At 34.4% G+C, this 15937-nt stretch overlaps 1 protein-coding gene across 3 annotated transcripts in view; it reads right to left on the bottom strand.

Moving 5' to 3' along the window:
- Positions 1-432: 432 nt before the first annotated feature.
- LOC134266968 (nucleosome-remodeling factor subunit BPTF-like) overlaps positions 433-15937 on the bottom strand; it is a 58902-nt gene continuing 43397 nt past the window's right edge. For all 3 annotated transcript variants that reach the window (XM_062749191.1, XM_062749193.1, XM_062749192.1), the window contains 7 exons: positions 6374-6485; positions 5970-6036; positions 5485-5750; positions 2827-2956; positions 2365-2439; positions 1706-1858; positions 433-1544 (listed from right to left, as the gene is read on the bottom strand). In XM_062749191.1, coding sequence (XP_062605175.1) covers positions 1380-1544; positions 1706-1858; positions 2365-2439; positions 2827-2956; positions 5485-5750; positions 5970-6036; positions 6374-6485 — 968 coding nt within the window. In that variant the 3' untranslated portion in view covers positions 433-1379. The remainder of the gene's footprint in view (positions 1545-1705; positions 1859-2364; positions 2440-2826; positions 2957-5484; positions 5751-5969; positions 6037-6373; positions 6486-15937) is intronic.

Genomic DNA, 15937 nt, shown 5'->3' with positions numbered 1-15937 from the left:
GTAATTTTGCCACAAGCAGAACATTTAAAAAAAATATGAAAATTTTGCCATGACAATTCAAGAAAAAGAAAGTAATAATTGAACGTTTTAATAGCCCTCTGTTTTATTTTAAACCAATTACCAGGTTAAAAACAATGACCACAGTAATTATCAGTAAATCTCAGCATCGACAGTACCTCAACAGTAATTATCAGCAATTCTCAGCAACGACAGTACCTCAGCAGTATTTATCAGTATTTATCAGACTCAACAGTAAAAGGCAACAGTAATTATCAGTATTTATCAGAAACAACAAAAAATATCAGCAACAACAGTAATAATAACAGTAAATATCAGTATTTATCAGCAACAACAGCACAGTATCAGTAATTATCAAACTTTATCAGTAAAATTTGGGATTCTCAGCACTTTTTTCGTCCAGTAGTGTTTGTACCAGGTTTGGTCAAAATTGGCCCAGTGGTTCTTGAGAAGAAATCGAAAATGTGAAAAGTTTACAGACGGACGGACAGCTAGACAGACGGACGGACGACGGACAAAATGTGATCAGAAAAGCTCAATTGAGCCTTCGGCTCAGGTGAGCTAACAAACATGACAAACAATTTATTCCTGTCCATGGTGGGGCATAAAAATTTCACACAGACTTCTAACCTAACACCACAGCCAAATGAACTTCAAATAAGATCTTTTAAAAATTCTTTATTTATCATCATCATGGGACCAAATTTAAAAAATTGTTATCTCAACACAAAACACTCACAGGAAAAGACACTATACCTTTAATGACAAATTTATTTTCTGACTGTACATGTGTTGAAAATGATAATATGTAAAATGTGAGGTTTTACATGATGTACGACTCTTTTTTTTAAGACCAGTAACTCGACAGAAATATCAAGGCAATGCACTTGAAAAACAAACTTTGTAACTTATTTAACATTAAAGCAAGCATTGTCACAAAACTTTCCTAACAATAAACAAAATTTACAATCACTTAATGGGTCTATGGTTTTGGGAAGTGGAAAGTAAAATAACAGACATAAATTATTATAATTATCTATCTACAAATTAATAAAATAGAAAAATAGTTGCCTTCATAAAATACTTTCCCTGCAGCATGCTTCATGTTGATTGGAAAATACTGGTTTTTCATAATAAAGTTCTTAATCAACAATTTTTTTTCTAATTATCAATGGGCCAATCTGTTACATTTCATTTAAATTTTTGATCATAACAACTTTTCACCTAAACAGATAAATGTCAAAGACTATTAAGACAGTGGCATCAAAAAACATAATTACAATCCATTTAAAACCCTATGTGACACGGTATCAGTGAATATGGAGGGGCAAGGCGTCAGGATCATCCTCATATCGCTTCTTCTATTTCTTCTCTCTAGGTCCCCTGTCCGACGCGTCACTCACAGGCGTGTCTGTCCTGGTGTCAAGGTCATCCAGTATATCAAAATAACACGGCAAAAACTTCTGTACCAGACGCTCAAACTCTTCATCCAGCATTTTCCCCTGGTCATATATTGGAGTTCCAACCTAAAATAACAATGCATTACCAGGGTATTCTTTTGTTTTAAAATATAATTTCTAGAGGCAATCAAAATCTACATTTAATAACTTCAAAGCTAATACTTAAATTTTAAAAACCATTTTAAAATTGACGTTTTAGTTCAGCATAAATACATGTATATACATACCGAATTGTAAGTAGCACAGTTCTTGAAGACCAGTTTACAATCACTCAGGAATTCCTCTACTGTATTATAGTGGTTGAGATTCTGTCTTTGAAGCTTAGATCGTATCTTGGAGAAATCTATTGGTCTGGTTATGATTTTGTAATAGTTTGGTACCTTCAAAGAGAAAACACAAAATAGTTTAGTGTCTCCAGAGAGCAAACAGTTATTCATCGTTTGAAACAGATACCTTTATTTCTTTATTTAGTTGAAATTTTCACAAACTTTTGACTTTTCTCTTTCAAACAGTAAAAATTAATCTATGATAAAAATTGCATATAACTTGGGTATGGGGGAAGTATACAATCAAGCTTTTAGAAGAAAATAAGCAAAAGTATTGAATGCCATATATAAACTGTAAAAAAAAATTACTTTTTCTGGCTTAGAAACATTAACCCTCAGCATGTCTAATCAATAAGTTCATTCAAAGAAATTAACATCATACTTTGTTGTTTTCAAGCATTTCTTATTTAACTAACATTCAGTTTTCAATTGGTACAATGTAAGTGGACTTTAAAGATAAACTCAGCAGACTTGATCTTCAGTTGTCTTCATCAGCTATGTTTTTATTCTAAATTTAGCACATTTCAGCTGATAAAATCATAAGAATCTTTCATACATACCAATTTATGAACAGGTTCATGAAACACAGCACTGTCTTTATTGGTGTACAGCTCTAAGAGGATCCGTTCACAAGCCTGTAAAGCATGTATGTAATATGTATTCTTAATTTTATCTACAATAAATCATATCTTAATAGCACAACATCCTATTTCATGATCAGTTTATAAACACTGTAGTCTCAAAAGTTCAAATTGTTCAATTCATTGTAGCTTTGAGAAAAATCACAATCAATAATAAATGTTCCTGTCTATTTCAAGATAGGAATGAAATATGTAATTCATTCCATTATTTTGCTAAAAAGTAATACAGCACCAAATAAAAATGTCACTACATGCAATACTGAATTTTTTGCTAAAAGAAAATCTTTTATGATGTTGCAAACCAATCTCTTTTTTCTGTAACCATTGTATAATTTTACCTCCTCTAACTCTGTTCTCTATTTGACCTGTAACTTTGCCTACCTTTAATTCTTTCTCTGTAAGTCCTGACGGTGCCTTTCTTTTTCCTGGACCCATTGTAAAGTCTTTCTTTTCAATCTTGCTCAACACCATGTCATCAGCCTTTGTACATAAAGTACACTGCCACTCATCACTACAAGCACATAAACATTTTCACTAAAAGCACCTAATTCCCACATATAAAGAATAACTTTTGCCAAAGAATGGGATAGAATGCACTTTACCGGTACGGCCGCCATTTTGATTCTAGATCCGCGCGTGAGAGTGCGCGGCGTAAAAACTTAGCAAGGTATCAACTACGATGGGCGACGCGATTTTGTTGTGTAAGAAACTCTCGAAGCGAGAAAAAAAGATATCTAAATGGGTTTTCGCTTTTTTAAGCGGGGGTGTGGGGGGGCAGCCCCCAATATGTAAAAATAAATAAAACAAACTTACCTTAGTCGGTAGATAAATCTGCGTTAAGACTCGGGGCCATACGTACGTGTCACTATACATGTAGAACCAGTGTGTCTTTTTTGATGAGTTGTAAATACGTTTTTATGGGCGATGAAGGAGATAAACGTCAATTTTTAATTATAGCTACTATCCTAGTGCATTCTTGTTTTAGTAGAGATTTCCTACATAACTGCTTTCCATGTGGTCTCAGTGATTGTAAAGTATCCAGTGTTTTGCAAATTGAAATAGATAAATTTTAGTTCATAAATCCAGGATTTACTGCAGCTCTGTTTCCAGAAATCTAAGATGTGTCTCTTACGTTTCATTTTTCTTTTACTGCCGATTGCTGTTTCTCGAAACAAGACCGGTCTCACTGCATGTTTACAAGTTTTGCCCCTCCACTTATTCAAAATTTCCATAAACTAAGGATCACATTATCGCTAAAATTTCCAAAAATTCTAGAATGTTGCAGTCAGTCAATTAAAAATATCCATTCATAGAAAACACAACACAAATCATCTTAAATAAGGTGCATGATGAATCACTGTTTACAATCAAATAGAGTGGAACTCAAACTTTCTAGTTCACGTCACCTACCCTGAACAATCACAGCACTGAAATAAGTCACGTGCTTAACATCGTCACGACTTTGGAATGTGACCGACAAAATGAAAGCCAAAGGTTTGTTTTGAAAGTGCTTTTAGTTTTAATTAATAACTTCGTTAATTAAACGAAGTTTATTTACATGAAAAATGACGAGGGATTCAAAGAAGAGGCCCATGGGCCACATCGCTCACCTGAGCACTAAGTGTAGGAAAAAGTAGAAAATGGGTTTTTATTGTAAAGTTTTAATCCAAAAGTAGTCCCATGACCAATCATGGGTTTGCTATTTTTAGAAAATGATTTTTAAAGAATTTTCCTTTATATATTTTTAAAAACTTTGGTCGGCCATTTTGGCCCCGCTCTACCCTCAGGGTTCATGATTTGAACAAACTTGAATCTACACTACCTGAGCATGCTTCCATATAAATATGATGAATTAAGGCTTTGTCATTCTTGAGAAGAAGATTTTTAAAGAATTTTCATATATATTTCTTTGTAAAAGTTTGGTCGGCCATTTTGGCCCCGCCCTACCCCTGGGGGTCATGATTTGAACAAACTTGGATCTACACTACCTGAGCATGCTTCCATATAAACATGATGAATTATGGCTTTGTCATTCTAGAGGAGAAGATTTTTAAAGAATTTTCCTAAATATTCCTATGTAAAAGTTTGGTCGGCCATTTTGGCCCTGCCCTACCCCTGGGGGTCATGATTTGAACAAACTTGGATCTACACTACCTGAGCATGCTTCCATATAAATATGATGAATTATGGCTTTGTCATTCTTGAGAAGAAGATTTTTAAAGAATTTTCCTATATATTTCTTTGTAAAAGTTTGGTCGGCCATTTTGGCCCCGCCCTACCCCCGGGGGTCATGGTTTGAACAAATTTGAATCTACACTACCTGAGCATGCTCCCATATAAATATGATGAATAATGGCTCTGTCATTCTTGAGAAGAAGATGTTTACAGAATTTTCTTATATATTTCTATGTAAAAGTTTGGTCGGCCATTTTGGCCCCGCCCTACCCCGTGGGTCATGATTTGAACAAACTTGAATCTACACTACCTGAGGATGTTTCCCCATAAGTTTCATCTTTCCTGGCACAGTGGTTCTTTAGAAGAAGATTTTTAAAATATGCCACCAAATTTTCATTAATTCCCAAATATCTACCCTTGAATGAGGGCGTGGCCCTTCATTTGAACAAACTTAAATTCCCTTCACCCAAGGATACTTTGTGGCAAGTTTGGTTGAAATTGGCCCAGCGGTTCTTGAAAATGTGAAAAGTTTACAGACAGACGGACAGACGGACAGACGGACAGACAGACAGACGGACAGACAGACAGACGGACACCGGACAAAAGTGATCAGAAAAGCTCACTTGAGCCTTCGGCTCAGGTGAGCTAAAAATAGGTTATTTTTGCATTTTATTGCCTTTTTAGCGAAATCGTCACGCTGACGCGTGACTCTCTTATAGAGAAAGAGCACGTGCTATTTCCATGTTATTTGGACGTACCGGTAAAGTGCAGTTGTCTCAAAAAATGCTTCTTTACTCATACATCAAATGATCAACATATTCAAAAATCCACAAAATTTCTGCAAATGCTAATGCCCCACATTACCTTGGGCATTCTTTAAGTTCTGGGATGTGACACTTGAGATGATACACCTTGCGGCACTTGTCACAGCACAGCAGGTACCCTCCAATTTGACAAACAGCACAGTAGTCCTCATTAGGGTCGTCATCTTTACTCTCAGGCATCTGTTTCCCCTGGGAAGGACTTTGGGTATTATTGCTCTGTAAATTGCCGGTGTGGATCAAAGGTGGTGGAGGGTGTGGGGAGGCCCGTCGAGGGGGTGAGGTCCTGTGCCTCTCTGGTAGGGGAGACTGAATAAAACCATCAAGTCTAGCTCTTATTTCTATACATAGTCAACTTTTTCTTGAACTTGATGAAACCAAGAAAAAACTTCAAGATATCTATGCAATCAATACACTGAGGTTAAAATTAAGACTTAATATATTATATGTGTGTATAAACAGATTATGCCAATTTCCTTGTGTTTAAACAATATCAATTTAATAGAAATGGTTGGTAAAATATCTTACAGTGTCACTAGTAGCTGAGGAGAATTGGCAGGAAGACAGTTGTTTATCTTCAGTCTTTACATGGTTTCTGTAATTGAATAATACATATATTTAAATTTACAATTATTCCTCACTATCAACAGTGAATACATTTAATTTCATTAAAAACAGAAAGATAATCACTATTTTTAGATATCCAAAACTGAACAAAATGGTAGGCTATTGGTGCCATGTTAAAATAATAAGAAACTCTATTCAAACAGTTCTGTGTATCCCAAAATAGTTGAAAAATGTGAAAGGTGTGAAAAGTAAATATCAAGTTTTCCGTATTCATATGGGTATAAAATAAATTTATTATATACATTTTCAATGGCGCCCCCCCCCCTTCCCCAATTTTTTTAAATTTGACAAACTCTGCACATTACCCTGTACCACTTGAAGACCATGCATCCAGTCGTATCTGACCAGTTGTGGACTCATCAAATCCAGCTACGGTGGGGCTAGGGATCTTGGTTTGGTGAGATGCTGCCTGAGGACCTGAAAAGTTGGAACATACACAGTTGAATCTCTGTATAATGATATCTAAATACCATGGCCATTTCAAACTAAAAGAAAGCTGAAAGTCTCATCCACTTTTGCTTAATGCATCTTTTTTAAACTTCTACATTTAGAATTTAAAGTTACTTATGTTTTTTCCTTCTAAAACCCATTGAGTTTACTGAAATTATTAAAAGATGTTTCCAAATACCAACCTTTTATACACTAAAGGGATATGTATTACTGTAAAGAGCAAAGTTTTGGGTCATTTTTATATAATTAGGTACCTTTAGGCCATCCTTAAAGAAAATGTTTGTATGGAATTGCCGCCTGGGGGTTTTCAGACCCAGGAGGGAGGGAGGGAATATATTTTTTTTTTACAAATTGAAGCTAATAATTAGAAATTAAAAATCGCAATGAACATGCAGTGGTGATTTTCATTAATTTCCCTCTTTCTTTTAGTTGATTAATTTCATTTTTGTCTAAAATATACACAGAATGGTACTCATTCTTTCTTCGATGTTAGATTTTCTTATCTATTAAAAGTCAAATTTCAGCGTCAAACTTTTTTCTTTATTTTAAAAATCATTTTAAAATAATTTCTTTACAAATCTTTTTAGAACAATTTCATTAGTGTATTTCATAACATTTTTCTTTGAAATTTAACCCTTCGTTAAGACAACCCTTACAAAGAGTGCGAACCACACAAAATTAGTTGGGATGTTGTGTGGAAAAACGGGAGGGTAAGCTTGGTATTTCTAGAGTGTTCGCCATGAATCAGTAGGTTTCAGACTTGTCATACTGACAGACAACATTTTTCCTTTTGTATTTTGGAATAAACATTTCTGACCCGTGTAATTTTTTAACTGGGAACTGTGCGATCATTTATAATTTCAACATTACGGACTTATCAAGTTCAAAGGGCAATCTATTACAATAGCACTTTCCAGGTATCGGTGTATCATTCCATTTAATTTTTAATTCATCTTTTATTTTTATGAAGATGCATAAATGTTCTGGTCTTCAATGCTTGAATGTTTTCACATCCAATGATCCAACTTGGTCTGACATTTTGGCGGCTTTCATTTTGTCAAATGGCCACCTACATTCCCTATATCATAAATACTATGAAGAAAATGTTTTATTGACCGGTGTTGTTAAATTTATGCGAGCTCAAACCCGACTACAAAAAGCTATTTCGAAGAACGAATTAACTTGTAAAATGTTGGACATAAGACGGTAAAAAAAAATTCCGATATTTTGCCAATAAATTTTTTTGAGCGGGGGGTATTTCAATGAGGCGGGCAGCAATTCCAAACAAACTGTAATTTTATTTTGGCCTTATATAATAATGATTATCATCCTTTTCTCTATTCTGCTACTTTTACAAAGGTAAACTAATGTGGAATCATCAGAGGTTGTGAGGGAACACTATTTACCAAATTCATGGGTCACCCTTACCAATGAATTTACATCCCCAAAACAGTCAATTCATCAACGTATATATAACTTTATCTTTTGTACATGTATATACTTTCTACCCACATAACTACATCCCCACAAAGCAAAAAAAATTTTGATATCACATGACCATTGACACCAAAAATTAATACAAAAGGTCCATGGGCCACATCACTCACCTAAGAAGCTTTGACCATTTTGTTCTTTACTAGATTTCCCCCATGTAATACATATTGTGACCCCACCCTATCCCACTGATCATAATTAAGACAATTTGAAATCTACACTACCCAAGGATGCTTTCACATAAGTTTCAACTTTTCTGGCCCAGTGGTTCTTGGGAAGAAGATTTTCAAAGATTTTTCCTATCTATTTCTATGTAAAACTTTGATTCCCCATTGAGGCACCGCCCAATCCCCGGGGGTCATGATTTGAACAATTTAGAATCTTAACTACCCAAGGATGCTTTCACATAAGTTTCAGCTTTTCTGGCCCAGTAGTTATTAAGAAGAAGATTTTCAAAGATTTTTCCTATATATTTCTATGTAAAACTTTGATTCCCCATTGTGGCCCCATCCTACCCCCGGGGGTCATGATTTGAACAATTTAGAATCTACACTAACCAAGGATGCTTTCACATAAGTTTCAGTTTTTCTGGCCCAGGGTTCTTGAAAAGAAGATTTTCAAAGATTTTTCATATATATTCTATGTAAAACTTTGATTCCCCATTGTGGCCCCGCCCAATCCCCGGGGGTCATGATTTGAACAATTCAGAATCTACACTACCCCAGGACGCTTTCACTTAAGTTTCAGCTTTTCTGGCCCAGTGGGTCTTGACAAGAAGATTTTTAAAGATTTTTTCTTATATATATATCTATGTAAAACTTTGATTCCCCATTGTGGCCCCGCCCAATCCCCGGGGGTCATGATTTTAAAAAATTTAAAATCTACAATACCCCAAGATGCTTTCAAGTTTCAGCTTTTCTGGCCCAGTGCTCCTTGCAATTGAGAAGAAGATTTTTTAATGACCCCACCCTATTTTTGTCTTTTCTTGATTATCTCCCCTTGTGAAGGGATTTGGCCCTTTGTTTTAACAATTTAAATTTCCCTTTATCCAAGCATGCTTTGTACCAAGTTTGGTTGAAATTGGCCCAGTGGTTCTTGAGAAGAAGTCGAAAATGTGAAAAGTTTACGGACGGACAGACGGACGGACGGACGTCGGACACAATGTGATCAGAAAAGCTCACTTGAGCCTTCGGCTCAGGTGAGCTAATAAGGGTCTCCGTCGAGCCACAGAGAGTTGCTGTGTAAAATTTCAATGCAAAGGCTTCTTGAAAGTGTTACAGACAGACAGAAAGACACACGGACAGATGCACAGACCTTAATGTAGTATCCCCACTTTCAGTGAAAGGGGAGACAATTATATAAGTTTTTTTTTGTTGATGTTAAACTTGGTTTATCAAGATACTTGTTTAAAAAAAAATAGCATAACTTTCCCAGTGATTATTCAGTTCTTTCTTTTCCTACATAAATAGTTTTTGATATCATATTGCGCTTAATAATATTATACACCTACACATTTATCTATTTTAACATCAATATGCACCAAGCAACACAGTTCCAAAAAGCCAGATAATGTATTGGACCAGCATGCAAAACTTGTATCAAACCATTTTCCCCCAAATGAATGAAGAGTCCTTCCCAAACTTATGAGTCAGGACTTTGTGCTGTGTCATGTAGCATGATAAAAAGCTGGAGAAGAAAAAAATCTTTTTTTTTAATTTCATTATTAGAATAGAATTTTAAAGAAGTATAATTGAATTGCCTAAACTCCAATACAAGTCAAATTAAACCATCTTGGATGTCTTGATTAAATGTTTTTATTTTAGGCACAGAGCAACAGAAAAGAGTTTTTTTTTACATGTAAAACTAGACCAAGTTCATAATGCATGTATTATTCCTCAGGTACTTTTAATATACAAATATACATACAAATTAATTATTCAGTCCCTATCATGATGTTCATCAGCTCAGACAATTTCAGGTTCGAGAATCTGTGTCAAAACTCATGGAAAAAATGCTCACTAGATCCATATCAAAATATCACTAACATAGAACATTCTATTTACTCAGGGAGTTGTTGACTTTTAAAGCATCATACCAATGACTTTTCATACCAATTTTGCATAGATCAGTTTTTCCAAGGAGGGGTCCTGCCATCCAAGGTCACTTTTAGTAAAATTCACTGTTATCTTAGGACTTTCAGTAAGTCGGGATATTCTTGATGTTATGTATTTAGCCTCTAAAATTTACACAGCTTTCATTCATCGTTGAAATATATGTGGCCGGGATAGAAATTAATTCAGGACATATAAGAAAGTAAGGTTACCGGTAAGTTGTCTAATGATTGTCAACAATGATTAAAAGTACCTGATGTTATTAATTTTTTAACCAATGAAAATTTATTTGCCATTTGAAAGACACTAGTGCCGAGAATACTACGTCTTACTAAAAGTCCAAGGATGGCTGAGAATAATTGTACTGCTAGGTTAAGTATGTACATTTAATAATTCTGCAATGTCCATGGGAACACACACACTCACCACTAGATCCGCCATGAAAATTTCAATCAAAAAGCATCCTATAGAAATTATACTATGGAAACGAGAAAAAAAATATAAGTGCTGACAAAAATTATTGTGTAAGGGTGATTTTGAAAGCTCCGTCAGAGTACATAAAACAACTATTTTTTTATTGTTTGACTTACTTAAAGGTACTTGGACACAGATTTGAAGTCAATATTTTTCAATAATTTTCTATAATATTACGACATATATATTTTGATAGCGTTTTACAAAGAAATTAACTAAAAATCTTATTTCATTTAAAAGATATTAAAACTTTACATTTTTTGGCAGGTTTGATTGACACACCATTGCACTTTCACAAATTTTAACCCTATTCTTTTTCTTTAGGAAAAGTGGCAATTTTATTGTGTATTAATGAGAATTATTAAAACTTTTATCCAGAAAAATAGTTTTATTCCGAGTACAAATGCTAGAAAGCAAAACTCATTCGTCATTCCGAACTACGGGTTGCGTACAGAGTTTGGCAAATCGAGCTAACCCGTGTTATGTACACAGTTTTTGTAAACAAGGCTCGAGTTCTGTTATTGTTTATATTTAGAATTCACCGGGTGCGTTTAATATCGTCACAGTCTGTTTATTACAATTGCACGGACTGACAATATATTGTGTGTTTGTTTTACTTTTAAACATGCTTACTCTGAGTTTTCTCGATTTTAGCATTAATATGTTTCATTTATACACAACTAGATTGACACTTTTCTTATGGATTAAGAATAAAATTAATTTTGCGAATGTGCAGGAATGTGTCAATCAAAATCGCCAAAGAATTTGAAATGTTAATATCTTTTATATGAAATAAGGTTTTTTATTAATTTTTATGTGATATGCTATCAAAATATATAAATTGTAATATTTAAGAAAATTATTGAAAAATATTGACTTCAAATCTGTGTCCAATGCAAGTACCTTTAACCCTTTTAATTATGAACTCTTTCATATATACTCAACAAAAAAAGAAACGCATATTGTTTTACTCGTCAAAGAAATTTTAAAATGTACATGAAACAACTGTTTTTTTTTATATCATTGGATACCTGTGACCTATTTAAAGGACAACATGGGGTTTTAAAACCCAAGTGTTGAATTATCTCCCTTGATTAAACATGTTTATAAAAGTAGTGTTTTTCATGATTTCTTCTGAATCAGATGTATATTTTCATTGATATTTTGGATTTAGATAAACTTTAAACACTTCTATTAAACCCATATTTAAGATTTGATTGCAGTGTTAATACTGCTATGCCATGCCCAAACAAAGATGAATACAACCAGGCTAACGATGACACTAAATGGAGCTACGCAACAGGAAGTTGCAACTGTATTTGAAATAAATCAATGGGCTTTGCAACCTTAAAACTAACGTCTGAAGACCACTATCTGGCCATCCGCAGGTAACCACAACCAGGCAGGACCGTCAGACCCCCCCCCCCCCCCCCCTCATCACCTCATGCGATTCAGAACTTGCTGTAAAAACTTCTGCTACAATTGCTGATGAAAAAATAAGCATAAAAATGCATAAATTGTTCGAATGAGACTAAAATGAGATGATATTCCCCCACGACATCCGTACATTGGAAACCCACTAGCATTGAGACTTTGCACAGTACATATTGTTATGCCCCTTGAATTTGGGGGCAATGAAAATGACCTCCACTTGACTACTCAATTTGCACAGTCCTGTTGCAACATTGATATTTATCACAACACACTCTAAAATCGCTTAAATAATACAAGGTTTAAACTGAAAACTTAGAATTTCATATTATTCTGATTATGCGTTTCTTTTTTTGTTCAGTATATTTATAAAACCTTATTGATTTTAGAAATACATAAATCACTTCACATTTTACCAATTAAATGACATAGCTTTAGTAATGATGCTCTCAACGCAATTCTAGTCATCAACTATGGAGCTTGAATTTATTAAACGAATTTGAGTAATGTACGGAAAACCTCGATCATTAAGTGCTAGAGTGTCCCTAGCTTAAGAAGGGGATCTCTGCCTTCCAAGGATATGATCGCCAGTAAGCACGGTGTTTTAAACAAACAAACATTACAAAGTGGAAACACTGAACATATTCATCTCCGCGTACATTAATTTGATCTATTTTATATGGTATATGAATAAAAACATGATAAACAACGTTGAACAGGTTGGGAACACATCCCCTTTAGCGAGATCATCACGCTAAAGCGCGATTATCCCTCTGTAGCGGGAGAAAATACATTACTATAAACGGGAATTTTGTTGTTTTCGTTATAAAATAATCATAAATCTCATGCGTATTGAAAATCCGGGAGAAAGCTTCATTGAAGCGTGAATTTACTACAAAAAACCGACAATATTGGCCAGAAATTTAAGATAATCACTGCTGCGTGTGAGAATAAGATGCTGAAATCCACGTGTAAATCGTGCTTTTTTAGCGAAGGTTTCAAGATTTACAGTCATATATATTTTTGAAGCATATAAAATATATGTATAGATATCCAAATTATATTCGTTAGGGTCTTAGCTTTCCATTCTTGTACAAAAGTTCAAAATAATGCTCTTTAGAAACCCATGATATTTGCTTAAATATTTGATCTTTGGTTGACGCAAAGAAGTACGGAAGCGCAACAGGGTTGTAACGTTTGTGGAAAAGGCCATGATTAGAAAATAAGTATAAACTGAGATGTGTATAGAATATCATGTTTAAACCATTAATTTAACGGAGTATTGAAAAGAAATTACTAAAAAAAGGTTTATATTGAGTCTAACCGATATTGACTTAGTACAAATGTTGATGCATGGTAAACTTGTAAATTCATGAAAACATGATTCAACGGCGTCGGAAGCAAATTTGAAAAGGGGGGTATGGCTAATTCAAAGAGAAAAAATCAACCTGAAAAAAAACTTGACATGCAAAAAGAGGAGGATTTGACCATTGTCCAAACCTGAAAATCCTATTTCGTGCAGGTAGAAGGGGGGGGGGGGGGTAGCTTCGAACTTTTTTGCAGTTACCACTTACCCATCTTTTCATTAACACAGAAACGCGCCTGTTGAAATTGTAAACACGTTACCTTGAATTAAATTTAATAACTTTACGAAATTAGTGAAACAGAAATGCGAAATTGTATTGTTGAAATTGCTGCTACTTACGTGTTGTTAATTATAATTTAAAGAAGTATTCCCTATGTATTCGTATTTTAATGACATAAATTAATTCTTAATGTTTTTACCGGTGGCAATGAACAGTTCTTCGTTTGAGGACACTTTAATTGCGTTGGAAACATATTGTGATCCTGCACAAGTTAAAAGTGTAAATTTTAATAGGGAATCAGATACTTTCCTAAACATAGGTTACATGAAAGCACACAGACCAAGTGGCATTTTTATATTTAAAAAAGGGGGCTTCTGAAAAATCTGCCCCCCCCCCAAAAAAAAAAATCAAATAAATGCTAAAAGTGTTAATTGTTAAATGCCGAGTCGGCAAAATTTCAGCCGTATTTTGGCGGCAGGTGAATACTGGTAAAGACATTCTTTATTTTGAAAGAATATCTACGAACATTGCATGGAATACTTCGAATTTTACATTTTATTATACCTTGTAATTGTTTTATTGTGTTAATAAGAGAGACTATTGTCACCTTTATTAGGCTTTAATAGCTTCTTAATTAGAAGATTAAGTCTTAATTGATCACCGATAAGACTTTCAATTAAAATGGTAAAGATTTAAAAAATGCTTATGTCGATAGCTTTTACCATGCCTGATAAGAGTCTTGGTACAATGAAGCGCATAGAAGTCGTAAAATTTTCTGTTTGGATGGAACGTTTTTAGCTATCTTTAGACACGCCCATTTCTTTAGAAAGAAAATATCGGTCAAATGATTCAATCGAATACCTATAGAACAGGTATTTCATAAATATAACATCCAATGAAATTGACAGTTTACATACACACCGAGTAAACACGTGTTCGACTGATAAATGTGCTATGCTAACTACAATAGACATTATAAAAATCATAATTATGGACTTCGTGTTTTACGAAGGCGGGGACTCTATAAATAGCTCTTTCTTAATTAAAACTCTTCATTTCAATGTAACTCATGTTGCTTGTCGCGGAAAGTGTAGTGTCCTAAAACATTACGACGAATATTCCTTTCTCGTTTCTAAAGAATGGGCGTGTTGTTATCCTATTATTGACGTTCAAAATATGACTCAGAACGTTTCGTCCAAATGGAAAATTTTACCACTTCAATGCGCTTCCTTGTACATGTATATAATACATTTAAAGAAATCAAGTTGCACAACCTACCTACTGTATTTGTTTCTAGTACCCCCCCCCCCCCCACCTATCCGTTCATCTACATGTACCATCTCTAGCCATCTAAAATATCACGTTTCCAATATAACTTGCAAAGTTTGAGACAGTACAATAGTATAGGATAAAATATTTTCTAGGGTTGATTAATTTACGTAGGACGAGAATTTAAAACTGACTATGACCGTTTTATTTTCAGGGGTAAAATATACAGAAAAATTAATATACATGTTATGATGTATCTGTTAGAAGATCCTGGAAACTCTGACGAGTGTAGCAAAGAACCAATGAGTGCGCTTCTTACAGTAAAAATTTATAGGTCACCAAACAGACTTCGTGTCGAGATCGTCATGCCCTATGGAAAGTCCAAAGTGACTGACACCCCATCACTATATCATGCTGTATATACTGTCGCTTTTCCAGTAGGCGTATTAAACAAGATTTAATAAAGTAAACATGCAATTACAATAACCGTATAACCGAAGTACGTTTAGTTGTACTGATAATTATCACCTGTGGTCCTCCGTAGGAAGGCTACGCTATTGTACATAAACTTATTCTAATTTCCATGATTTGCAGCAGTAGAGGCAATATTTTGAAGCAACTTTATTGAGATGAGACAATAAATATTTATCAAATGGGTTAACATACTCCCGGATTTTCCTTTTTCAGAAGTTAACACGATTACAGTTTGAATCAGTGTACAAATCTCGGTTTTCCGAGATGTATTTTCTCCCGCTACAGAGGGATAATCGCGCTTTAGCGAGATGATCTCGCTAAAGGGGATGTGTTCCCAACCTGTTGAACCTTACTTGGACAGGTCCGAGCATTTCCTGAGATCAGAAACCAGACGTTAAAAAGATGTGGCAAACAAACCACTTATTTGTATCTATGAATAGCGAGAAATGTATTACATAGACACAAAAAATAGTAAAACGTGCCACTTCTCTTAATTTTTAATCAACTAAATCGCATCCAAACTACCCATGTTGAAACTGAAAGTATTTTCTTCTTTCACTTCCGTCACGACGTCACACAT

This window comes from Saccostrea cucullata, unplaced genomic scaffold (assembly GCF_032062105.1).
Source record: "Saccostrea cucullata isolate Sc308-1 unplaced genomic scaffold, CSIRO_AGI_Scuc_v1 ctg2414, whole genome shotgun sequence".
NCBI classification, from domain to species: Eukaryota; Metazoa; Mollusca; class Bivalvia; order Ostreida; family Ostreidae; genus Saccostrea; species Saccostrea cuccullata.
This window is presented reverse-complemented; position numbering and strand designations above follow the sequence as displayed.